Consider the following 27,962-nt stretch of genomic DNA (forward strand, 5'->3'; position numbering starts at 1 on the left):
CATTATGGTGATAAATTCGGTTTGAGATGTGATTTTGACATTCCAATTTTAGCTAATAGCATTTCATTTTTAATTATATTTTCTCACATGATTAATACATAACGCGGAGTGCTAGTAGTTAAAATTGGAGTATTAAAATCAAATTCGATTCGATTTCTCCGTCCAATTAGCTTTCCTAAACCGAAGTTCTAGGACTATTTTTTAAAATTTTTTTACCAACAGAAATAATAATAAATTACTTCATCGCAGTCTCATGGTACAATGGAATAATCCTTTGTTACTCTAAAACCGTGAGTATCTTTTTATCATTCATGATCGGATATCCAAATCAAAGTGAGACCATATGTTACACGTCTTCCAAAATGGGAGGTCTCTTCAGAAGGAGAAATTATTCGTTGTCCTTGGGGCAACATACAGGTGGTGCTTCTCCCATTAGAATTTGTCCAATTGAATTTGTGTCAGACTTCTGCCGGGGAGGAGAAATTAATTGTTGCCCAAACGGATTAAAATTTAAATTTGGAACACTGACCCACGTTTTTCTCTCTCACTACACACAGCCTTCTCTCTAAAATAAATTAAGTGTTCCAAATTTCAATCCGTTTGAATTGGTGAGAATATTTTATTTTTTTTATCATTTAATTCTACAGGGTCATAATTAAATTTTGAATATAGGGCTCTCGTTGATTAACTCTAAGAAAGTCGTAGAATCAAATATCTCTTACGACTAACCAACGAGAGCCCTAGAGTCAAAATTTAATTATGACCCTTTAGAATTAAATGATTAGAAAAATAAAATCTTCTGACCCATTCAAACGGATTGAAATTTGGAACATTTAATTTTTCAACCTGCAGTTTATATATTAAAAAATATGGTTAAAAAATTAAGTGCTCCAAATTTCAATCCGTTTGAATGGGTGAGAAGATTTTATTTTTTTAATCATTTAATTCAAAAGGGTCATAATTAAATTTTGACTATAGGGCTCTCGTTGATTAACCCTAAGAAAGTCGTAGAATCAAATATCTCTTGGGACTGACCAACGAGAGCCCTAGAGTCAAAATTTAATTATGACCCCTTAGAATTAAATGATTAGAAAAATAAAATCTTCTCACCCATTCAAACGGATTGAAATTTGGAGCACTTAATTTTTCAACCTGCAGTTTATATATTAAAAAATATGGTTAAAAAATTAAGTGCTCCAAATTTCAATCCGTTCGAATAGGTGAGAAGATTTTATTTTTTTAATCATTTAATTCTAAAGGGTCATAATTAAATTTTGACTGTAGGGCTCTCGTTAATTAACCCTAAGAAAGTCGTAGAATCAAATATCTCTTAGGACTAACCAACGAGAGTCCTATAGTCAAAATTTAATTATGACCCTTTAGAATTAAATGATTAGAAAAATAAAATCTTCTCACCCATTCAAACGGATTGAAATTCGGAGCACTTAATTTTTTAACCATATTTTTTAATATATAAACTGCAGGTTGAAAAATTAAGTGTTCCAAATTTCAATCCGTTTGAATGGGTGAGAAGAATTTATTTTTCTAATTATTTAATTCTAAAGGGTCATAATTAAATTTTGACTCTAGGGCTCTCGTTGGTTAGTCCTAAGAGACATTTGATTCTACAACTTTCTTAGGGCTAATCAACGAGAGCCCTATAGTCAAAATTTAATTATGACCTATTAGAATTAAATGATCAAAAAAAATAAAATATTCTCACCCATTCAAACAGATTAAAATTTGGAACACTTAATTAATTTTAGAGAGAAGGCTATGTACAGTGGGAGAGAAGAACGTGTTTAAATTTTAATCCGTTTGGGCAACGAATAATTTCTCCTTACCGGCAAAAGTCTGACACAAATTCAGTTGGGCAAATTCTAATTGGTGGAAGGCACCACTTATGTGTGTTGCCCCAAGGGTAACGAATAATTTCTCCTTCAGAAGGTAAAAAATAAAATGAAAGGACATCAAATTTTGCTTTAATTAATTAGCCCAAATTCGGACTACATTATTTATTATCTAAATTTGTGTCAATTTTTTTTTATTTTTCGATTCATCTCAATCTAGAGAAATTTAAAAATGAAAAATTACGGGCAAATGTTAGATGTTTTTTTTTTTTATCGGCAAAGAGATATTTTTATTAATCCTTGAAAACAAAGATTAAACGGATTTTTTAAAAATGTTTAAAGTTATTCACTTTAGACAAAAATATCTAATGCATAGTTTTTATTAATTTTAAAAATTCAATGCATATTTGTTACTCCTACTTTTCTAATTTTTCTAACCGACACAAGTTTTAAAAATAAATAGTAAAAGTCAAAAAAGTACACGAGCTAAAAGAAAAACTTAAAATTAGTAACTCTACATCAATGCAGCTTTTTCAAAGTGAAAATGTCGAAACAATGACATCATACCAAGAAAACGTGAAGTGAATATCAACTCAATTATGGATATTGATGGTATGGATATTGATGGCAAGGGTACAAAGAGTTACCGATATGCATGTGAGACCCACTTTGAGACCCCACAAAAATGTTACAGTAGATCTATTCACTAAAAATTTTCGAGTTTTCTGGTAATATAAGATCAATCGCATACTTATAATTACTTGATCTTATTGTCCAATTTTCCATTCAAAATCTTGAATTCGAAATGACATTTAAAGAAAAGTTCCAAAAGGAAACTTGAAAAATTATGTTTAAATTAATTAACGATTTAGATTATTTGTATAAATTTCTAAAGTGGACTCCACACACCCCTTAATATATTATCTGCATCCTTGTGATCTATGCCCATAGTAATTTTTTTTTTTTTTGCAAATCAAAGGTTACCTTTGGTCAAATCAGTACTGCTTGAGACTACTCCCTCTTATTACACCATGAATTGCAATCAGTCACAAGCAAAATCCACCATTCATTTGAGCTAGGACTTCCCTTGGGGCTCTTCCCAGGACCGTCCGTTGCATGCCATCCGTTGGCCCAACGTCGCCAAGGATAAAACTTTGGGGGTCTTGTTTTGGGTAGCATGAGGATGAACAGACTGGTTCAGATTTTTCAAGGGCTTAAAATAAAAATTAAAAATAGAGCATCTTTTGTTGGACTATGATAAGGGATAAAAAAAATAGGAGGGGTCCTTACAATTTAAATTTTTTTGAAGGTCTACAGCGACCACAACACTTGCTTTAGCTTAAGATCGGCTCTGAGGATGAGACACATCAAATACCATTTCCATGGCGAAACTCAATTTGAAAACTCCACAAAGATAGGACTCTCTCTGTGGGCGCGAGTAAATCCGTGGTAAGGAGTACAACACCACACCACCATGTCTCAGTCCAAACTTTCTGCCACCTGGGGAAGTATGTCCAAAGATAGAGAATTAATCGCCTTTTCAATTTGGGTACTAGCTAGAGTGCTTGTTAATAATGGCCAGCTTGATGCTTCTTTTTGGTTCAATATGGCCTTGATCAAAAAAATAAACGACAGGCAAAACTGGCGAAAAAAACTACTCCCTCCGTTCTGATTTGTTAATTTATTTTGGGAGTTGTGCCAAAGTCGTGCCGCTTTTTCATTTGATTATTCTCCTCTTAATATATAATATTTTATTTTATGTAATTTTGAAATTTTGCATAGTAGAGTTAATTGGGATCTATAAAGCAAAATTCATATTTAATATCAAATAGTATATTACTAATAAAAAGTATAACCAATTAAAGATCTGGTTAGGATAGAACGAGAGACAAACAAATGGGGTTGCAAGGAGTATTTTGAGAGATTAATCCTAACGCCACTAGTCTGGGCCCAATTAAAGCAATGGCTAAGCATTGTATGAATTGGACCTATAAAATATTAATAGCATTGTGAGTGGGGAAATCCTAAAACCGAAGACCTTTTGAGATTTGTTGGTTACCAGATAACTACCATTACCCCAAATCTAGGGTGTTTAGAGCATGTCTCGTTCCATTCCACATTTGAAAATTTTAAAAAGATTTTACATCCCTTTATGATAAAATCAATAAAAAAAAAATTACATGATAATAAATTTCAAAAAAGACTATACATGATAGACCTCAAATGCATCTCTACAATACTTTGTCATTGCTTTAATTATCAATGGATTGGATAAGGAACAAAGTAGGGGAGACGATGAGGAACAAATTTTCACATTGCTTAAATATATAAAATGAATAATCACTTAATACGATGTTATGGGCTCTCCACCTAATAATTTTACCATTTGTTATAGTCTAAAGTTTCTGGAGTAAATATATTGAACGAGCAAATCTGTTGTCCCGTATAACATCGATCTTTATTGAATTTTTTTTTCCTTCTATGTATTTGTTCCTATGACAGAATTACCTATTCTAAGTTCTGCTAAGGATTTTTTGAGATTTTTGGGTTTTTTCTCGTTTTGTTTTTATTTAAATTTTTTTCGTATTTGTTAATTTTGAGCCTAGCTTTTACGCATTATTAATTCGTCTCGTCAAGACGAATCGAAAAAGTAAAAAAATTGTGACTTTTACCCATATTTTTTAAATATCAAAGATAAAGCCCAAAAATTCTAAAAAGCCATTTTTTTGGGCTTTAACTTTGATATTTTTAAAAATACTTGGGTAAAACTCATAATTTTTTACTTTTTCAATTCGTCTTGACGAGACGAATCAATAAAAGTTAGGTGCAACATGACAAACGTCCAAAAAAAATTTGAATAAGGACAAAACAATAAAAAAAACTAAAAAAAAAAATTAGCGGAAGTCTAGGTTAGGTGAGGTCAGACGAAGTTTCTTGGACATACAAAAAAATCATGGACGGTTTTTTTAATTGATTTCATACTCCCCTTTTGGCTACCCATACTCTTTTTTTTTTTTTTTTGTCTTTATCCACTCGAATTTACTACTATCTTGTCTCTTATTCAATAAATTTTTTTACACATTCAAAGATAATATTGTAAATTTATGTAGATAAAAATAAAAGAAAGTATGAGTGATTAAAAGGGGAGTGTGAAATTTTTTTTTATTTTTTATTTGAACTGAAATCATGGAAGGACAGAGAATCTGACACACATGAGGGACACGAGTGGTCCAAACGAGTCACGCACGCACAAAAAGACAAGCTCTAATTCGGGCAATATGGTCTTGATCAGTGTTCTCCAACACACACAATAAAACCTTATCCATACGTTGTTAGTGACAAGGTCGAACTTCCCCAGAAAACAGGTTCCACACAAGCCCGTCTGCATCCACCCAATTAGAGTCATCATCCGGTTCTAACTTTTAAGCCTTTACCACCATGTCAACCTCTCTAGCACAAGTCGTGGTGGAGGAGCATCCACGATGAGTGTACTAACTAGTGTTTTAATTGCGTATGTTAAGATTTAGCAAATAAAAATGTATTCTTTGTGCCATAATGCTTGCATTAGTTTGTGTGTTAGAATGTGTTAAATCTTCTATTGTGCTAGCATGTGTGCCAAATTTGACAACTATGCTAGCAAACAATAAGTGGATCCCACCTCTATAATTCAAATTCCAACCATAAAATATAAATGTCCATTATTCTTAATATACACTTATGGGACCCATTTTTTATCCTAACAAATATTTTAACACACAAATTTACCAAATTCATTGTAGATCTTCTAACACACTCCTATGTTAGCAATGTCTAACATAAATTTGTGGAACCCATTTTTATCTTAATACACATTTTAACAAATAAATATATCAAACCCATTGCGGATGCTCTGATGGCCCCGTTCCGCTAACTGCGTTTGGCTTGATGTACTTTAATTACTAGCCACTAACGCTACCTCAGAAAAAAAAAAAAAAAAAACTCTTTGGGTTGAGCCATCTGTTTGTATTATTTCAAGCACACAAGTCATTCAAATACTCCCCAAGTTAGAGAAATTTTTCAACGCGGGATAGACACGGGCCACGTGATGTCGAGCATGCATTTCGACTGTCCAAACGTGTTTTTGGACAGCCTAGATCTGTTTAGGCTTGAAGGGATGTTTCGACAATTTTACACTAAAAAATTACCCAAACAAATTTGGGCCGTCTAAAACATGACCGAAATTGTGTTCGGCACCACGTGGCACATGCCCACCCAGCACTTCTCCCCCGGGGAGTAGTTGGCATAGTTGTCCTTGTCCCCCAAAAAAATCTCTCTGTTTTCCGCTTCACTTTCTCTGTTTTTATTGCTAACACCGTTTCGCTGCGTCCTTCTGCCACCGCTGTCCTGTTCACATTACAAACCCTTTTTCTCCCCGTTTTCTCTTGTACGTTACTTGTGTCCTTGCAGTTATATATGGATATTGCAAAATCAAGGACTTTGTGTGGAACTTCGGCTACGTGCTGTGGTAATTCGGACAGATTGAGCAGTGGCTTGGGGGAGAGAATTGCGAGTTTTAGGACCAAAAGAGTTGATTTTCTTACTGATGAAAGGAAAAGGGGTGAGGGGAAAAAGTTTTTATTGAGGTGCTGCGGCTGCGGCGGCGGCGGAGGTGGTGGTGGTGGGAGGTTTTTCCCGGCAGAGGAAAACGAAAAGTTTGTCAAGATGATGAGGGAGGCTCAGCCGTATTTTCTGGCTCACGGAGGCAGCACTTTCGTTGTGCTTTTATCTGCTGAAGTTATTGATAGTTCCTTGATGGAATCCATACTCGAGGTAATAATCTCCCTCCCTCTCTCTCTTGAATTTTTGTTTTTGTGTTTGAAATGGTTATGAATTTTTGTTTGAATTCAAGAACTTTTCATTTTCTTCTTGCATTTCACTGTACTTTCTCTCATTTTTACGTTTCAGCACAAATTTATGTCTAATCAAACGGACCCGAAATGAAAAGTTGTAGGTGATTCCTTTTCTTTTTTTGGCTTTTGGAAAGGAGATCTTGGGTGATTCTGATGTTATCACTCAGCCAGCATATATCCTTTACCAAAAGTTTTGTCCATTTTGCAAATTTCATCGAAAATCAATGCCTTTTTAACAGATTAGCCGCATTTTGACCGTGTTATCTTCCAATTGAACTTTTACCCAGATGTCCAAAACACATTCTTAATTATTATTATTATTATTTTTTTAATTTTTAATTTTTACATTTAAGGTCGCTACAGAATTTTTGTTCAGTCATGACAAAATTAGCGTATTTTATTTTTACTGAAAACTTATTGAGCTTGATTTATTTTTCTTTCTTGAGTTAACTATTTACTTACACATAAATTTAAGTAAATTTTTATTTATTTAACTTCGTGCATAATCTTTTGCTAGAATGCTCATTGGAAGCTAAGTACTGAAATTTTTTTAAGAACAAGCACTGCATTTATTAGTGCAATATTGTTGATTTTAGTTATTAAAAGTTCATTAAAACATTACAGTTTTTTTTTTTGTTTTTTTTATCCGCATTAAAACATTACGTTTGCTGTCGCGGATGTGGCTGTTGAGCAGTGAGCATTTTCGGTGGCGCCAAAAGATGAGAGAGAAAAGAGATAATTTTGGGAAATAAATCTTTGAAATAATATGTTAGATCATATTTGTCCAATTATATTATTGTTGTCACTTTGGATTAAATCTTCAAGGATTTGGCTAAATTGTTGTGAGAAAGCAATAAGTGCTCCTCTACGAGATCATAGGTTTTATTCTCACAGAAGCCAAACATTTCAAACCTTAAGACCACTGGGATTTATGTCTGATTGTTATCTTCAGGACTCCGAAATTAATCGAGGTTCGTGCAAACTGATCCGGACATCCTATTATTAAAAAAAAGTTCAAATTCATAGAGTGTCACCAACGGGAAGCTATTTTGGGAGCCAAAGTCATACTTAGCTTCTAGGCACAAAATTCTCTCCTCCAATGAGGAGCCATTTTGGGAGTCAAAAATGGCTTTGACCATTTCTTGCAAGAGTTGTGTTTTGAATCTTTGATGACTCTTGGGAACATTCCAATGAATGTAATTTGTGGGTGTGATCTAACGGTAGCAAGTAGAAGCGGTCAAATAATGACTTCAACACCATTGGAGTTTGCCAAATTTTGATCAAATAACACTTCTCTTAAAAAAAAAGCCAGGACCATCCGAGATGAAGAGAACTGACCTAAGCCAAATGGATGGGTAGTCGAACCAAATTTGATCTCTTTTGAGCGAATTTCAGCTAATTTGGCCTTTAATTCTTCTATTCAGCCCCCTTTTTGGAAAATTTCTCCAGTACTCACATATATAGTCCATGCACCACCTTCTTTGTGCCTTACCCTTAACTAAAAAATAAAAAATTCATTACTATGCACAATACAACGATTCGTAGCGTACTCGGTTAATAAAAATTCAAGGCCAAATGGTAATTGCTTATTTTATTCTAAATTGTCAAAAAACGGGTATCATTCTCCACATCTATCGAATATACTATGCTGGATTAAATTTAACAAAATATCTCTAAAAGCTACCATAACAAATACTATTATGGTTACGTCATCAATGCTCCTCTGTCATTTACCGACATCACTCGATTATGAGATAATTTAAATAAAGTCATCATATAAAGATGAAGAAATTAAATAAGCAACTTATTTGGAGGACTTATTTAGGTGCTCATCCTAGTTGTTTATGTTATCATCATCAAAATATTTTATTGCCGCGTCATACCCCTAGTTATATATTAATATAAATATTATATATATATATATATATTATATTTTGATTATCTCCAATTATTTAAGTTCCCCTTTTGAAAGAGTTAAATGGACTCCTAAACATTATCATCATGAACTATCCCACCTAACATTCTCTCCCCGCCGTTAAAAAACAAAAAAAAAATTATTGTAAACCGATATCATGATGAAATTGTGAAATCTAAACAAGCATACCGAAATCATAACAATTGAGAATCAAACTATGACAATCATTTCATGACACATTTCGCCACAAAATTACTCAACGCACGCATTAAAATCAAATCTACAATACTTATCATGAATTTTTTTACAAGTTACCATGAAATTGAAGCTAATATTATTATACACAATATAAATTTGCAACAAACATGACAAATAAGTTAAAAACATGATAAAACGAGTCACAAATTTACAAACATGACAGCACAAATGCAAAGATTGCAGAAGATAAGTGAAGCGAACAACGTAGACACAAGGATGTGCACCAAATACTAATAAGTTGAAGCATTTTTCAAGAATAACATGACAAATTGCCACATGGTTTTAGATCAGGAAAAACCCATTGAGGACAAGAACCAGTAAAGAGTCAAACTTCGCTGTTCATCAACTCAACATTTGACACTCATTTATTGGGGAAAAAAAATTGTACGACACGCATAGTTTAGATCTAGAAAAACCCCCAAGTGCCAACCGCCTCGTGAATCTCCTCCACCACCACAGACCGCTGTCCGCCACCGTCGAAGTTGATCACTTGGATTTGGAGGTTAGCTGCTGTTTCCTTTTGGATTTTTTCGTCACGGAACGAACTGCAAGCGGAAACGGAGCTTGTAGTTTCGGTTTCCTTCTTCTTTATTTATTTTTTTGTTTCGAACGGGAAAGGATGGGAAAAGTGGACCAACGGGGCTCGCCGAACAGACCTACCATCCTTTTCTCGGTTTCCCTTTTCTTGTTTTTTTCAGTGTCTACTTTCCCCTGTTTTGAAGGATGAGGATGGGGAAAATGGAGAGTAAATGGGATGGTGGGACACCTGTGCAAACAAAATAAACGTGTATAAAGGGATAATAATTATCTACAACTAATTCTAATGAAAACAAAACCTCCACCAAACTTTTTTTGTCTGATAGTTATGGAATATTATCCATCAAATTTGTTTAAAGATAAAACATGGTAAACCAAATATTAAGGGTAAGAAGGGTATTATTTAAATTTCGGGATGACAACATAAGTTTTCAAACCCTTAAGAATTAGGACATAAGTAGCTATATAGGAGAGGACCCCTATTTAAGTTCCAAAAAAAAATAGAATAGATAGTGTCATGTCTAAAGTAAGTATTAATACTACTATATGTATAAATTATGACATGTTTGACTTTTCTTACCTTAAGTATTCTAATACTACTATATATATATATATATATATATATATATATATATATATATATATATTATAAAATGTTTAACTTTTTCTTACCTTAATTTTTGAGGTGCCTACATTATTATAATTAGTCAATAGTAATGACCAAATGTCACCATAGTAGCACAATCTATATCAAATACACGAGTTTTGGTCTGGGAAAATTATAGTAGCACAATCTATATAAAATAAAGAGAGAAAATTATCCCGGAAACTGCATTTAATTTTATATACAAACATAACGATTCTGATCGTTTTGGGTCCCTTAAAATCCAAACTAAACAAAGCCAACAAGCTTTATCGTATTACCATCAAATTAAGACAAATGACGAAAAAGAAAAAAAGAAGACGCCGAAAGAAATAACATAGAGCACTTAAGAAGAAAATAGTACTTTGGTAATTATCTCAAGATGCTTGGTCAGGTGCGCATAAGACAACAAATAAGTACTTGTTATGCATGTGGTCGCCTGTTCGAATCCACAGATGCCAAACATTCCAAATTTTGGAGCCATTGAAGAGTTTGTTTGATCGTAAACTTCATGACCCATAATTAGTCGAGGTGCGTGCTCCGGTTATCTGTACTTTGGTCATATTTTTCTACGGGTGGGGAAGCATGCATGCAGAAATTATAGTATATGTTAATGGAGCTGATCGATCATCTTAGGGAGTACAGTGATATTGCTTTCGACCTTATCTCAGGAAGTTTACTCTAGGTAGGATCTACAAGGAAAGGAATAAAAAATGTTGGACATCGTCAATGTGAGTTTTCCTTTTTGGATTACAGTTGGAAAAACACAATCATTTACGCATACAAGAAAAAAACACATAAGAACTTTTCTCACCAAAAATAACCATGCCATACAATATACGGAGTAGTAGATTGGTGTTTATCGAGCGCTCAAGACTCTTGTGAGTCTTGTCAAGTGTTCGATTTTGCTGTGTGACAACAATTAATTTATAGCCGCATTATTAATGGATGTGATAAGTTGTATAACGGTAGCAGTATATCACTGAGGAATAAGGTTGAAAATAAACCGAGCAGCTCGTGACTCAGCTTATGAGGCTTGTCTTGTTAAAATGAGCCGAGCTCAATACTCAAATCTCGGCTCGTTTAAAGAGACTCAATTGTTAAATAAATTAATCAAGCTTTGCTCCTTAAAAAACTACCCTGACCCCAGGAATCTACGTACGGATTCTGGCCCTGTCTAGTTTTCTTCTATCTTTAATTATGGATTTTTATGGGCATATCTCGGATCCATGACAATGGTTGAATTCGTTCATTTTGTAGAGTTAGTTAAGTTCTGTAAGCATGAAAAAATTTCAAAGTCCAGTGAATATCAATTAATCAATAACTTATGGAAACAAATTTATCTCGAAACAAATGTACTACTATGCAAATTGTGTCCATATGCTTCAAAATAAATGTGTGTTCATAAAGTGATTGATTGGTATCCACTGAACTTCAAATTTTTTGTACTTGAAAATTTTGATGAACTCTACAATGAATGGACTGGATCCTTCTTGTGAGCTCAGTATGCGCCCATGAGAATTAACAAACGGATGAGATTGGATGGAAGAAAACTGGACAAAATCCGAGTCTTGAATCCACATTATAAGAGCATTCACAGTGGAATAATCAAAATCATAAGGTTACTAAAGTTAGCAATATTCTCTAAAAAAAGTACTCACAGTGGCATAACCAAACTTAATAACTTCTTAGCAGCTTATCAAATTTTGGCTCTTGGATAATCAAAACTAACAACTTTTTTTGCTAATAACCAAAACCTTCTCTCTCTCTTTCTCTCTCTCTCTCTCTCTCTCAACAATGTTTCTAAGAAAAATATTTTTAAAATAAGATTTTTTTTCAAAAATAGTTAAACTATTTTTCAAAAACTGTAAATTAAAAAAAACTGTCTTTTTTTCAAAATTATATTTTTTAAAACTTTTCGGAAAAGTGTTTTTCAAAATAAAAGTTTTCAAAAAATAATTTTCTATTTTTAATAACCTGTTTTTATTAGTTTGAAAACTATTTTAAAAAAAAATTATTTTATATGGTGACAATTTTTAAATTTTTACAGATTGAAAATGTGATGCGACAAGTTTTGATTATTCAATGTTGATTATGCTACTGCGGTCATTTACATTGCTAACTTTAACAATTTTTAAATGAATAATCAAAAGTTGGCATGACAATTTTTGATTATTTAATTTTGATTAATAGACTGTGGAAGCGCTGAGCGGGACCAGTTTTCTATGGGACTGACCCCTTCACACTCCTTTCCTGTAACTAACCTTCGCCGTCGAAGAACATCTATAGAAACTGATACACGTTATTCACGGCGGCTCCCGTTCAAACTTTGACATCTCCGTGGTACCTCGGCTACCAGAAAACCTCTTCCACTCCGACAACCGCATACCATGAGTCACCATCCTATCCCGTACCCTCTTCAGCTCTCGAAATCAACGCATTAATTCCTTGTCCATCCTCCTCGCCTTCCATGGCGGTTTCGCCTGTAACCCCTTCCCTTCCTCTCCGCCACATCCACCGGAAACTCTCTCCGGCGCCGAGTGGTTTGGGGGAGAGAGTTAGCGCTCTCGGATCGATGAATCCGTCGTTGGCGGCAGTTAATTGGGGGAAGAAAATCTCTGTGAAGTGTAACGCCTTCGCGGAAACTGATGCGGAGTCGAGTAGCAACTGTATAAGAGACGAACGGTTCGTGAGGTTTTTCCGTGAGGCCTGGCCGTACTTTCGAGCGCACCGTGGCGGCACCTTTGTCGTCATTATTTCGGCTGAAATTGTTGATAGCCCTTACTTGGATTCTGTTCTTATGGTATGTTCCAAACCACTACTTCTGTTTTTCGTGCTTCTTGTTGTTGTGTATACCAGTATGGGCCCATTTTTTGACAGGACTAGTAGCACTGAATGTATAATCTTACGAGTTTAGTAGTGATCGGATTGATAATCTCACACCCCATTGTATTGTGTATCCTATACTTTGTGGGATTGAATATCCGAGACATGGTTCATTCGGATGGTAAATAATTTAATTTAACACCGGATATTTACTATTTAGTGATATCTGGTATGTAGTCAAAACCAAATGGCCGAAAGGTATGAAAATGGAATGGATAGTTAACAAAATAGGATATCGCTAACCGGATTGCAAGAGGTGTTCTTAAAATTGTTAAAAATTGTGCAAAAAACTGTATTGGGATGCTGAAATGTATTAAAGTACTAGATTTTTTAGGATATTTGCGACTTAGCCACCATCCAATGTGATGTTGTTAGCGTGACAAATGTAACTTTAAAGATGGCTCTTTGGTTGATTTGCTTGGGGTCATTGCTTGACTTGAAGTTGATTTAGTTGGTTTGAAATAAACATGTTTGAAAATTGTAATTATGCTTTTCTTTTCATTCTCGAATTTCATACATGCTTGTGAATTTTGGTGGATGTAAATTCCTTTGAATCTCTCCAAGTTTCAACCATCACAACTAATGAAACGTGATATTATTATGGAAAAAATTGGGGTATGACACTTGCTATAAATTTGTACACAGGATATTTCTCTCCTTCATGGCCTGGGGATCAAATTTGTTCTTGTTCCAGCGACCCATGTACAAATTGACAGGCTTCTGGTTGAGAGAGGTGAGTAAAACCTGGTTGCTTTAACCTATATGCCCATACACGTGCACAAATACAGTTACACTAGCACAATTACTGGAGTATATGTTTATCATTTGCCAGCAATAATGCTCTTTCCATCATCACAGTCATTGTCCTTAGCTTTGATGTGTCATTGTCCTTACTGCTGCTTTGATGTTTATTTTTTATTTTTTTGTTTTTTTCCATTTGACCCATTTTGTTTTTTGTTTATTATAAGTAAGCTAGCATGGAAGCTATGAAAGCCGTTAGGGATGTTAAGTTGAAAGCCTATGAGAATTTCTACTCTAAACTCGATAGTAAAGATGGAGAAAAGATTATTTATAAACTTGCTAAGCTACGAGAAAGGAAAGCTAGAGACGTTTTTCAAGTTAAGTGTATAAAATGTATTGATTCGGTGGTGTTGGTGAAAGACGAGACGATTAGGGATAAATGGAAGTCGTATTTCGATAAGTTGTTAAACGAATATGAGTTTTATCGGAGAATACAAAAGTTTGAAATGGTTAAAGTTTTGAAAAGGATGAAACCGGGTAAGGCCCTAGGACTATATGGTATCCCTATTGAAGTGTAGAAAAGTCTAGGTGACTTGGGGGTGACTTGGTTGACGAAGTTATTCAACAAGATTATTATGACTAGGAAGATGCCCAACGAATAGAGAAGGATCACCTTAGTACCTATCTATAAGAATAAAGAGGCTATTCCAAAGCTGCAACAACTATAGAGGTATTAAATTGATGAGTCATACAATGAAGTTGTGGGAAAGAGTTATTGAGTATCGCTTGAGGATGGTGATTACGGTGTCAGAGAAACAGTTTGGGTCCATACCTGGAAGATCGACCATGGAAGTTATCTACCTATTAAGGAGATTGGTAGAAAAACACAGAGCAAAGAAGAAGGATCTCCATATTGTCTTCATAGACTTAGAAAAGGCTTATGATAGTTGATAGGGTGCCTAAAGGCATCATATAGTGGGTTCTGGAGAGAAAATGAGTGACCAAAGGGTATATCGAGGTGATTAGAGACATGTATAAAGGTTGCGTCACTACCCTTAGATCACCAGTAGGGGACACAAGTGAATTTCCAATCACCGTAGGATTGCATCAAGGGTTAGCCCGTACCTCTTTGTCTTAGTTATGGATGAATTGACTAGACAATTTCAAGAGGATATTTCATAGTGTATGATGTTTGCAGATGACATTGTCCTTGTAGATGAAACCGCTAGAGATGTTAATACGAAACTAGAAATTTGGAGGGAAGCATTAGAGTCAAAGGGTTTTTGGATAAGTAGGAGTAAAATTGAGTATATGGTGTGCAAGTTTAGTGGTATCAGTAGTGCGCACGAAGAAAGAGTGATGATCCAAGACCAAGAGATACCAAAGAATGATCATTTTAGGTATTTAGGCTCAATTATTAGTAGAGATGGAAAGATTGTTGATGATATGACCCATAAGATCCAAGTGGGGTGGCTAAAGTGGAGAAGCACTACTGGTGTACTATGTGACGAGGGTACCCACAAAATTGAAGGAAAAATTCTATGGAACTGCCATAAGACCCGTGATACTTTATGGGACAGAATGTTAGCCTATTAAGAAACAACATTTGAGCAAGAAGAGTGTAGCGGAAATGAGAATGTTGAGGTGGATGTGTGGTAAGACTAGACGAGACAATATTAGAAATGAAACAGTTCATGAGATGGTAGGTGTAGCATCTATAGAGGAGAAGTTGAGGGAAAATAGGTTAAGGTGGTTTGGGCATGTCTATCGTAGAGCAGAAGATGCAGTAGTTAAGAGAGCGGATATGATAGCTCTAGGTAGCAATGTTACGGGGAGGGGTAGACCTAAATTGACATTAGATGCTGTAGTGCGCAAAGATACGAGTATAATGGGTTTGTGTGAACAAGTGGCCCTTGACAGAGCTCAATGGAAGAAACGAATTCATGTAGCCGACCCCAAGTGATTGGGACATGAGACTTGGTTTGGTTTGGTTTGTTTTTTTCCATTTGAAGAATGCCATCACTGTTAGAATAACACATTTCTCTACACTTTTCTCAAGGATTTTAAAGCGAGAAGTATTGCGGAGAGAATGTTGAAGATGTAAAATTTGCATGAACTAATAGTGTCGATTGTTGCTATTGGGTAAAAGGTAATGCTAGGCAACTTGGTAGTTTTGAGGTTGCACTTGGCCACTAACCGTATACCCGTTACATGTGAGACTTTTACCATTGATTGAGGGGTGTAAATTTAATGCCAAAGTTATTGTCATAGACACTTAAGAAGTGCCCAACATGTCATAAAATCAGTGTGGGACACCTGTTTGAATAAGATTTTTAGTTGTTATTTAGGGGCACTAGAAAAGAGTATCGGATATGTGTCCAAGAGTGTCGGAGAACTAAGAAGAGTCGGAATCCAATACATTGGACACATATCTTGCTTTGAAGTGTTTGTGTTTCTCAGTTAAGGACAAATAACGTAGTCATTAGGCCACACTATAATCATTAACCATGCACCAAGGGCCTTTCTTGCCCTCAAAGCCGATTGGGAAAAAAACCTAGAGTACTTACCAATGTTGGATCTCAACACATCACTCTCCGTGGCTCTAGAATCCTCTTAAGATACTATGAAAATCTTCCAAGAGTTCGGAAGTTTTGAGAGAGTGGTAAAGGATTCTAAAATAGCAAAAAATTCTCAAGATCATTGTTGGATATTGTAGAATAAAAGAGAACATGGGAGAAGGTTTTATAACATCCTACAAAGTTCTAGATGTTGGAGAACCTAGCGAGTTTTGAAGGAAGCTCGAATGATCCGAGAGAATGGAAAAGATTCCATTACATGCTAGATTTATTCGGGGAATTTAGAACCTTGTGGAATAGAAAAATCGAAATTTACGAGGAGCTTTTGAATGGAAAATGGTAGTCATTTGATCATGGCAATTGTAGTTATCCATTTGAGAAGGTGGAGGCTTTTCTGAGGGAAAAGGCGTTATTTATGAGTTTGTTTTTGGAAGTTTTTCCGGGAGTGCACTTAGAGTATGTTAAGAATCCCTGTGAATGGACAATGACTCTTAGTCTTAGGGGGTTAGGAAGAAACTCTTAAAGTGGAGAGAACCCAAATGGAGAGTAATACAATTTGTGTGAAGTTTGAGATGTATGTGTTCTAGTGTGAGTTTTGGCTTATGTAATTCTCAAGTGTTTGGAGTGAACCAATTTATTGTATGTGAGCAACGTATATAATACATACATGCATATATACGTATACATACATACATATACATAGGGGCCTTCTAATAAGGGCGCCTTTATAGGAGTAAAATGCGGACTTGTGATCTCAGCCGTTGGATCGTGTTTTCAATGGTTCGGATCTACTGATGGTCATAAATTGGTTTATGACCATTAGCAGATCCAGACCATTGAAAACACAATCTAACGACTGACAGGCGATATCCGCATTTGACAAGTATAAGGGCGCCCTTATTGGAAGGGCCGTGTACATATACATATATTCATATACATTTGACACAACATTTAACACAAGTTTTGTGTGGGACCGATCTGAGCCGTTCAATTCATTTAAAACATGTTTTTAAGAGCTCCTGTAAAAAATCAACTCATTTGGATAATTGTAAGGGCTTGATCAGTTCATTTAGTTGATTTTGACAGGATAAAATTGAATGAGCCAATCAAGCCCTTATCGATATCCGAATGAGTTGATTTTTTTGGACCCCTTAAATACATGTTTCATACAAATTGAACGGCTCCGATTTTTCGCGTGGGGCTCCGATTAGTTTTGTGTCAAATATTGTGTCTCTTGAACCGGCGCCTGTATAAATAGGTAGATACATATATATATAGAAAATTAGACTTAGGTCCATTATGTGAACTTCATAAGTCCACAAGTCCACCTATTAATTTTGTAAAGTCTCAAGTCCATTTTAGGGTACCCTAGGATTTAGGCACTTTCATAAGATTTTAGGGTGCACTTTTTTATTATAGGATAGGGCATCCTAGGGTTTAGGCACTTTTATAGGGTTTTAGGGTACACTTTCCTATTATAGGGTTTAGTGGTTTAGGCACTTTCATAGGATACCCTAGGGTTTAGGTTGTGTGGACTTGTGACTTTACAAAAATATTAGATGGACTTATGAGCTTATGAAATGTCTATAGTGGACTTATCACTAAATCTCCCATAAATATATGTATATGTATACTGTATACATATAATAATATATAAGAAATAGAAAGAGTATGTTTTGAGGTATTCCACCGGGCGTAGATTCTATGTGAGGTAACAGAGCATACACTATGTAGAGTATAATTGTAATGCTATTAATTACATAACAAATTTTAGTGTATATTGTGTTGTGGAATAGCATGTAATCTGGTGTTGTGTTGTTCTTTCAGGAAGAGAGCCTAAGTATGTAGGCCGATACAGAATTACTGACATTACATAACAAATTTTAGTGTATATTGTGTTGTGGAATAGCATGTAATCTGGTGTTGTGTTGTTCTTTCAGGAAGAGAGCCTAAGTATGTAGGCCGATACAGAATTACTGACTCTGATTCTCTCCAGGCATCAATGGATGCAGCGGGTAGAATACGCATTATGATAGAGGCAAAGCTTTCTCCTGGACCTTCTCTATGCAATATACGTCGGCACGGTGACAATAGTCGTTGGCATGATGGTGTCACTGTCGCTAGTGGTAATTTTCTTGCAGCTAAGGTAGGAAAGTTGTCACTGTCAGTGTCTGCAAGATTAATTTTGGACTATTTTGCACCTAGCATTTGGTTGGTTTGTTATACTTGATTAGTATATGGAACTTTGACCTCAATTTGTTTCTCTTGGCAGAGAAGGGGAGTTGTCGAAGGAATTGATTATGGAGCAACAGGTGAAGTAAAGAAAATTGATGTTGCTCGTGTTCGTGAGAGGCTTGATAAGGATTATATAGTTATCTTAAGCAATCTTGGCTATTCCAGCTCTGGAGAAGTTTTGAATTGCAAGTATGCTAATTAGCTTTTGATAGGTACCCTTTGTTGCTTGGCTTAAATTACTTAGTTACTTAAAACCATACCCGTATCTAGCATGTGAGGTTTTGGCAATATATACTTGATTGAGGTAATGTCTAGCTCTCGAGTTAGAGGGACTTTAGTAGTTCTTTCACTTGATTTGAGAGATTTTTCTTATTTGGTGTGAAAGGTCTCATTGATCCTTTTAAGTTATATCTATCCACCGTTGCTATTGAGCTGTTGAGCTTTCTTAAAAGGTATCTTGCATGGTCTCCTATTCTCTTTCTATATTGATGGAGGACAACTTTTGGAAGCTGATGTTGGGCTGCCTATTGCTATTAGCGTCATGGTGGTTTTGATAAAGAATTGCTTCTAAGGATAAGGTACTCTTAGGTAGACCATAGTCCTTACGTTTTGTAGAATAGGCAACGGGAGTTCAAATAGATTTTGAAAGGGTCGGCTTGGATTTGGAAGTTTATGTTTGTCTTGATAGTGACTATTTAGGGTACTCACTAGTTAGTTGAGTTGGAAGTTTAAGTTTGATGGTTTGAATAGGTGTTGTTTGGGCCTAAAAGATCAGCTTTTAAAAGGGAGTGACTTGTACCCTTGTAGTGTTTGCAGGAGACTATAAGAAGAAAGAGAGAAAGACTTCGTGACTCCCTTCTAGAATCCTAAAGGTTGGGGTGAAAGAACAACTTTTAAGGGGCTGCGGAATCCAATCTAGGATTCCTTGGGAGTTACCCCTAAGATAGAGCTGCATAACACATTAGATAAAATTTGAAAAGCTTCACACTAGTTCTCAAAGTCTCCAACTCTCTAGACTATAAATCTAAGAAGCACGTACGAGGACACGACAAGACTTGGATATGCGGATTCGTCACTTATTAAACAATTAGGATACAGTCACAATGCGACATGTCAAGTATAAGATATATTTATGTAATAGATGTATCTTTTGAGTTCATATCAAAGTTAACATTATTTCCGACTAATTAAGACGAAAAATAGAAATTGTACTAAGTTTATGAAGATGCAAATTAACTGTGATCATGAACTAGTTATCCATGAAAATTTTGACTTTGGGCCAAGTAACCTCCTTTGTGTCCTTAACGCATCTTGGAGTGTCCACGATGAGTCTGACAAAAGATGAAACATGGGACACATATTTAGGCATGGCTAAGCCATGCCTGACAATGGAGTGTCATGTTCATGTCAGATGCGTGTCAGACACAGATACGTGGGGTCGGTGGACACTTCTGTACTTCTTATTTTTAGACTGTTCAACTCTCCTAATTCTGCTAGAATAATTATTAACAATTAGGATGACGAGAAATTTTGTTGAGGTGCAAACATAGAGTATTCTAAACATAAGTAGGATTTCATATAGGATTTTGATATTTACGCTTCACTTTTTATTAATGGCGCTCCACTTTGTTCATGAAGTTACTGGTACCTTCACGTTAAAAGTGGAGTGCGAATGTCAGTTTCCTTTCATATAAGACCAATAACATATATAAGGATCAGAAGTACGGCCCATTAGTAACCCGATATCTAACAAATTAGATGTTTTTTGTTGGGTTATTTGGTATTGCAATTGTTTTTGCTACCATTAGAAACTCAAACGCTACACATTGTCTTTGATGAGTAACTTTGGTAGGACGGCTCGTCCCGCATACCAGCTAAAAGAACCAGTCAGATGGTTGATGATAATTTTTGTTGGGGTCATGTGAGCACTTGAGGCCAATCTAATGAATTTTTCTGTTGTAAATTTCAGCGCATACGAAGTTGCTACAGCTTGTGCCTTAGCTCTTGGTGCAGAGAAGCTTATTTGCATTATAGATGGCCCAATCCTGGATGAGTCTGGACGCCTTATTCGTTTTTTAACTCTTCAAGATGCGGACATGTTGATCCGTGAGCGAGCTAAGCAAAGTGAAATAGCTGCTAACTATGTTCAAGCTGTTCGTGGAGAAGATCTTACTTGCCTTGCCCATGGCGAGTCCAATGGAAGTGTAACATCTCTACAGAAGGGGAAGGGTTTTAGTGATATGCATGCAGCAACATTTCACAATGGTGTTGGCTTTGACAATGGCAATGGACTGTCTGGCGAGCAGGGTTTTGCTATTGGAGGTCAAGAGAGGCTTAGTCGACTAAATGGTTACCTTTCTGAATTAGCTGCAGCAGCTTTTGTTTGCAGAGTAAGTTTGCACCTTGATGGATGGACAATGTTTATCAACCACCTAAGTTTGCCGATTTTACTTACAGTTCTGTGTATTTTAGTACTCCCTCCATCCTTTTTTAAGTGTCGAGCTTTGTAACTCCTACTTATTAAGAGTACATCATCATAACATCTTTCACTTCAACTTTTACCTCTACTTTCCCTACTTACCCTCTATGGAGATATCATCATTACACTTTTACTCATTAACTTTCAAAATGGAATCTACTTTTAGGGGCAAAATGGAAAATGTACCAATTTTACCCACTAACTTTACAAAATGGACACTTATTAAGGACAACCCAAAATGGAATACTAAACTTTAAAAAAGGGACGGAGGGAGTAACAGCTTTTGAAAGTGACTACCCATTTTGTGTAATATGAAGCCACTGTGACTATTATCTAAGTTTCTATTCTATTCAAACTACATAAATAAGGCTCTTTTTCTTAGCGAAGCGTGAATCCTTGATTATTGGATGAGAGGGTTTTAGTAAGTTCTCTCCCCCCCACCCCCCCACTTTAGCTGCTTTAGGTTGGACACCTGTATAATGATATTTTAGGAAAGCAACATTAAATGGATTGTATTGGATTATGGACGTTCAGACCATTTTTTGGCATGCAATGGTAAGGCCAAATTTATATTCAGCAATGATGGGTGATAATTCAATTTTTAATTTGAGTTGTAAAATTTCTCTCATGTCACTGAAGACAAGCTTCGTGAGGTACCATATACTGCAGATTCTAGCATGATTCAGGATCAAGTGTGAAAATTTTATCATATTGTCAAATTGAGTAATCAAAGCATGATCTTCAAAAAGGCATCATTTACTTTTGCTGGGCTGGACTTCAATATTGGAGCTTTTGTCCTGTGAATAAATGTTGCTGTTCAAATGCCTTGTGTGTGCCAGCATAATTTTATGAGTCTGACATGTTAACGTTTCTGGTTTCTTCTTTTGCTTGATTAGTTGATTTACATTTTCCAAGTCGTGAATGTGGATTGTAATCCTTATGCATTCGATACTGCAGAAATGAATGCTCTTAGGTGCTTCGCATTGGTTGAGCTTTGTCCAGAAAGTTCTTGTTAAGTTGTTAGGTCCTTCTAAACTATGTTACATGGACTAGGGTGCGAGTATCGGGGTGCGGCTGCAAGTCCAAGCGTCGGACCTTCCTAAACTTAAATCTTAGGATACGTAGATATGTGTCCCCAACTTGGGTACGAGTATGGGGACATGTCCTGAACTCTTGTTTGTGTTATATATTGCATAATTTTCTCAGATTATGTACCGTAAACTATGTTTACAAATGTATTAAACAAGAAAGGGTTAAGAAAATTATGTTTTTGCTATTTCCCTATTTTCTGTCTATGTGAAATACTCGAATTATCGCTTTTCTAGCTAATATGATATTCATTTTCTGTAAGTATCTTAATAAGTAGAGGATCCGAGTGTCCAAAAGGATACGGGTGTTGGACACATTGACACGGGTACTTGAGCCAAAATGAAGGATCCATGTAACATAGCTTCTAAATTGCTTCAAGTGAGATCACAATTGGATGCCTACGGTGCGAGTTATGTATTGCTGTCACAAAATGTTAGGAAGGTAGTCAGTGGTTTGGTTGTTATTACAGTCTTTTCCACTTATTTTCTTTCAGGGAGGTGTTCAGCGAGTTCACTTGGTAGATGGCACTATCGGTGGAGTTTTACTATTGGAACTGTTTCAAAGAGATGGAGTGGGAACAATGGTGGCCAGGTATGCAATTTTTATGGAAAGTAATTTTGACGTAATCTTTTTTCAAGGTACATGATCTGTAATGTGTGCTCATTTCCTATGTGGATTTGAAACCATTGGAGCTGCAAATATTCCTTCGCAAGGGCTCCATTGGAACCTGCGGAGCTAATTTTCCCAATTTCCTTTTCTCTATTGTTGTTAGTTGATGCACGTGTTCCAGTATATTCTCTCTTTTAGTTTGTTGTTTCCCTATCAAGGGAACTGCTGTTTATCTTCGGTTATTTTAATTTAGATCATGAGGTAGGCAGGTTGGAATTACATACCACCAAAGGAAACCTACTCATCTGTTTCATATTATCACTAAATCACCTGTTCAGTTTATCTCTCTTGCCTCTAAACGAAAAACAATAATAAAAAAAATTGATAGATGACACAGAAAAAAACCCACGCTTACACAATATCTGTTAGTTTATTGCTGATTCTTTTGCTCATGCAGAATATCTGTTATTCCTTGATTCTTTTGCTTGTCCAAAATACTTGTTAAGGGTACACTAGAGGACCGTAGTTGTGACTTTATAATCTTGGACAATGAGAAGTTCATGGTTTATAGTTAAGTTTTGGGTTGCCACTTTCACAAATTTGACAAAAGAAATTTGAATCTTAGGGGATAAATGGATTTCTACGCTGGAAATCATTAAGTAAGACTATGCTGTAACGAAAGATTGGGCACTGGGTCTGAGCTTTTTCAGAGCAGTACCTGAGTACCTGCTGGATATATGGTATTGGCTACTGGTAGAACTGTGCAGAGTATTTGCGACATTATAGCATGTTTTGTTTCCTAATCAACAGGAACTTGTTGACATTCTATATCAATGATTTTTCATTATTTACTCAGCTTAACATGTCCAAGCTTTAAAAGCTGACCAATCAGTTGAGGCATAGGTGTTTGTTTGTTGGATGTCAAGATAGGATGATATGGATTTGTAGATAGTTGCGGTAGCAGGGGATTTGATTGTCATATCATATTTTGATTCTTATTCGTTAAGTGAGTGAAACACTAAAAGTTCTAGGCCTAGATGCTGTTATTTTGCTTAAAAATCATTTTGTTGAGAAGAAAGGAGTAAAACCTACTTGCTATATGGCCACATCTACCATTTCACTGACTTTTCTCTAATTGTTCGTTCACACTCCAGTGATCTGTATGAAGGAACAAGGATGGCTAGGATGACAGACATTTCCCGGATAAAACAACTTATACAGCCATTAGAAGAGTCTGGCGCATTAGTCAGGAGGACCGAAGAAGAGGTTTGTGCTGATGATTTTTCTTTCTCTTTTGATGTTGGGCACTCAGAACTTAGTGTCTTTTCACGATTTTAGCTACTTCAAGCACTGGATTCGTTCATGGTCGTGGAGAGGGAGGGTCAAATCATTGCTTGTGCTGCTCTTTTTCCATTCTTTAAAGAAAAATGTGGAGAAGTTGCTGCCATTGCTGTTTCTCCTGAATGCCGTGGGCAAGGACAAGGAGACAAATTACTGGGTATGGTAGTGAATATGTAGCAATTACTTTTGTGCAGTGTTTTTATTCCCTGAGTTGGCAATGGGGTGTCTCAATGTTTGTCTCTGACTCGGAATTTCTTTTCCTTTCCACCTTTTCTGAATAATCATTACAAGTGGAATTTTCTGCAGATTTCATTGAAAAGAAGGCATCTTCGCTTGGATGTGAAATGCTTTTCCTGCTTACAACCCGGACTGCAGATTGGTATGCGTTTTGCCTCCCAGCATGTTTTGATTAATGCATACTAGCTGTGTTTGGTTATGACGGCTTAATGAGAATGATCATAATTAATGTAACCATTAGAGTTTTTCGAGTAATATTGTGTCTTCTTTGATGTTGTTGAAGAGTTCCTACTTTCTTCTGCTATGGATTCATGGCTAGCAAATTAATCTCGTGCCATTGTTGACGCTACAACCTTAAGCTCAGTGTTATGACCAAATTGTTGATACAATTTAATTGCATTCTTTTACCTTTTAGTTTGTGCTTGGCTGCAAGTAGAGTATTAATTTGAACCTTAAGAGAGTTTAAAAAACCTCTTTGAAGTACATTCTGCAAAAGGAACTTCACGAGTATAGCAGCTTGGCTTATTGCTTATGTACTGTAGCATGGATAAGGATATAGAAACAGGAAAAAAATATTTCGGAAAAAATGGCCTAAGACACGGAACAATATATAAGTAAATTTTATTTTACCATTGTTGATTCAGTAACATTTGAAACTAACATTGCAATTTTCAGTTCTTTCCTTTTACTTTGACTAAAAGTTTTAGTAGGTTGGAATTTTTCGGTTTGCAATCCTTCCCTTTTAGTTTTTATTTATTTATCACAGTTTAACTCCTAAAATGAACTTTGAATTTTTTTATTTTTTTTGATAACTTGGAGTGTCCGGGCCTCAATGCAGGAACCTCCTAGTGGGGTGGTGTATCCATCTCATAACTTCGCTTTCGCGCTCCCAAGTTAAACCCTAAACTAGGGGTGTGCACGGTCGGGCGGGTCATTTTTGACCCTAAACCCGACCCGACCACGTTGGGTAAGAATATTTAGGCCCGCAAACCGAACCGCACAGGTGCTAAGAACCGTTCTGGAGCCCAATTCTTTACTTCGGGTTAGGTCGGGTTTAACCTTCAGGCCGGGTCCGATCCCATGGGTAAGGAATGCACCAACCCGAACCCGGAACCGAAATCTGATTTTTAACAGAAAGTAAACCCGCACCTGTCTGAAACACATGTTCGACCCCGCCCGAGACCCTTCGGGTCAGGTTGGGTCCGAAGGTCTGCGGGTTTTTTGCACACCCCTACCCTAAACCTTTAGCACATAGGAACCTTGCTCCCATCGAGAAAGGAGCTCCCAACTAGGATAGAATCTCTTAGAACATAAATCCCAAAAGAACAATAGTAAAAGATTCCAAGTTAGAGACAATATGAAATAATGATAACATCGAGGAAAATAACAACTCAATTTTCTCGTATTTATTATAAATATAATATTTACTTGCTAAAACAATACTTGAAGTTGACACCAATTATGAATTATAGCATTTTCCTGTACTTCACATGTATTTGTATCAGTTATTCCTACCCACAACGCGCCCCCCCCCCCCCCCCCGGGCGAAACAAGGAGCTTCTATGCCCCCTGATTCTGCCCCTACTTCGTGCAAATAAGGCCCGGGCTAACTTACATGCACCTCGATTAATCTCTGGGGTACTCCTAGCGGGGGCCCAATTAAATCCCTGACAGCCTATTTGGAGTCATGGACTGGCCCTATAAAAGTTGATAGCACTGGGACGTTTCGAACCCGTACCGTGGCTTATTAAATGAACACGACACATCGCGTACCCCGTACATGTCCTACTGTGTCCCAGGCATAACCGTGTCTGATACGTATGCTGTGACCATTTAGGCATGTTGGGTGCTTCAAAGGTGAAAACAGTAGCGTATCATCAAATTATAACAAAGCACTTGACAAGATGGATTTGAAAGTTCCCAGTGCAGTGTTGTTGCACAAGAGTTCTACTGTGGTACAGGGGATATAATGTATTTGTTCATTTCCTGCTTAATAACATCTTGGTACTTACCCAATCTAGGGGAAATATAACCTATCCTAACTTATTGTGCTAGTGCAGTATGTATCGTCAACCGCCATAGCTTAGAAAATCTGGAATATGTTTCCTGCTTTCTTACCTAGCCGCTAAGGGATGAGTTAGTACTTTCACTTTGGACCTTTTAGTATTTGTTCCTTTACTGTCAAGTACGGGTATAATTGGTTCTTGCAGTTCGAATTTAGGGCTTTTTTTTTTTTTTGCTCTGAGCCGAAGTTCTCGGCTAGTTCAAATTGGAAACCAACACCTAATATGAAGTGCTTCAAACCTTGATGGTTCAATATACTACAGCTCAGTTAGTGTTGTTGGGAACGTAAAATAAGGGATTTCTCATAGATCAGGATTAACAAGATCAGGGCTTTTGCATCATTACTTAGGGAGCAAGAGTTTCAAATTTACCTTAAGAAATCGCAGCAGGTCTGGAACATTTGGTTTTCTGTCAGTATTTTTTGCATGGAGTATTTCAAGAACATTGCATAAACTCGCATGATCCACCAATTAGTGAGTCAAACATCGCGAGAAATGGGCATAGAGACAGACAGAAGGGAGGAGCCTGAAATCGAGAGAAGTAGAGGGGACACTGAGATGCATTAGGATCATTGAGCTAGTGCGTATGCCAGTGAAAAACAAATAGAGAAGCCATTCAATCTCCGATTGGGAAAAGAGAGAAGACAGGTAAGTTGGGAAGAGAGAGAAAAAAGTTGGGTTTGCAGGTTTTCTTTCTGTGCACCTGGCACACATGGATGGTGAGTATCGAACACAAGGGTTCGTAAGGACGGTGCACATTAAGTTTTCTGATGAGGATATTAGTCGGTTAGTCTTGGTTCAATGTTGACATGCATCAAAACCAAAGTGAAATTTGATATAACTGAACTGAATTGGACTGACTATTTCGGGCAGTTTAGTCAGGGGGATTGGATTTTTTTTTTTCCGGTTAAAATTTCACCCTTATTGTCAAGTGCAAAGCTCATCTCCACATCACATGATTTATTTTTATGTTTATAATTCATATTTAGGGTGCCATTTGTTTCTTCTGGTGCTAAACATGTATGAATTGATTCGTACTTGAAAGCAGCAGAAAAGGAAATGAGTGGTCCTCTTTTGTGTATCTAGCCTACTGATGTTCTGCAATCATTGGCTCTGTGTTTGACAGGTTTGTGAGGCGTGGTTTCTCAGAATGTTCTATCGAATGCATACCAGAGGAGAAGAGGAAGAAGATAAATCGGTCTCGTGGATCAAAGTACTATACGAAGAAGCTACAACCTGACATGAGTGGAATTAGCATCGATCGAGTATTCACTTGAGGGCGAAGCAATGGAGTTGGTTATGTTATCGGCTAATAGACTGGGAACCAAGTTCTCAACTTTAGGGCTTAAGCATCTTAACATGCTAATGACATCTATTATTCGTACATCTTAACGGTGATTGGATTGTTTGCTTTAGTAGAAGGCAATATACGCATGAAAAGGTAGCTAACTAGGTTAGACTATTTGTATCAGATCTTTAGACACAGCTGATTCACGTGCTTGCTTACAAGTCGTGAAGTTGCAGCTACTATTGTCTGGCTTTTGTTTTGTTATGTTAATTGTATCCTAGGGCATCTGTCAGTTGCGTTCATGCCCTTCAATCTCAGTTTTCTTG

General features: G+C 36.3%; 1 protein-coding gene across 3 annotated transcripts; it reads left to right on the forward strand.

The window, feature by feature from the left end:
* Positions 1 to 6,142: 6,142 nt before the first annotated feature.
* On the forward strand, positions 6,143 to 27,948 carry LOC131336445 (probable amino-acid acetyltransferase NAGS2, chloroplastic). 3 transcript variants are annotated; one of them, XM_058372294.1, is made up of 10 exons: positions 6,143 to 6,659; positions 13,624 to 13,711; positions 18,236 to 18,441; positions 18,568 to 18,719; positions 20,500 to 20,920; positions 22,592 to 22,689; positions 23,862 to 23,973; positions 24,046 to 24,205; positions 24,355 to 24,427; positions 27,475 to 27,948. In XM_058372294.1, exons 1-10 carry the CDS (start codon positions 6,303 to 6,305, stop codon positions 27,623 to 27,625), a joined length of 1,818 nt encoding a protein of 605 aa, XP_058228277.1. In that variant the 5' UTR covers positions 6,143 to 6,302; the 3' UTR covers positions 27,626 to 27,948. The 3 variants fall into 3 exon arrangements, with proteins under 3 accessions (XP_058228277.1, XP_058228278.1, XP_058228279.1); XM_058372295.1 differs by lacking the exon at positions 6,143 to 6,659 and adding an exon at positions 12,302 to 12,895; XM_058372296.1 differs by lacking the exon at positions 6,143 to 6,659 and adding an exon at positions 12,849 to 12,895 and having other exon boundaries at positions 18,292 to 18,441.
* Positions 27,949 to 27,962: the final 14 nt, after the last annotated feature.

This window comes from Rhododendron vialii, chromosome 8a, assembly GCF_030253575.1.
Source record: "Rhododendron vialii isolate Sample 1 chromosome 8a, ASM3025357v1".
In the NCBI taxonomy this organism is placed as follows: Eukaryota; Viridiplantae; Streptophyta; class Magnoliopsida; order Ericales; family Ericaceae; genus Rhododendron; species Rhododendron vialii.

Coding starts and splice junctions, on each gene's coding strand:
- LOC131336445 (XM_058372294.1), top strand. CDS start 6,303: ATGGATATTGCAAAATCAAGGACTTTGTGTGGAACTTCGGCTACGTGC. Junction 18,720..20,499: donor GGAGAAGTTTTGAATTGCAA/GTATGCTAATTA, acceptor TGTAAATTTCAG/CGCATACGAAGTTGCTACAG. Junction 20,921..22,591: donor CAGCAGCTTTTGTTTGCAGA/GTAAGTTTGCAC, acceptor ATTTTCTTTCAG/GGAGGTGTTCAGCGAGTTCA.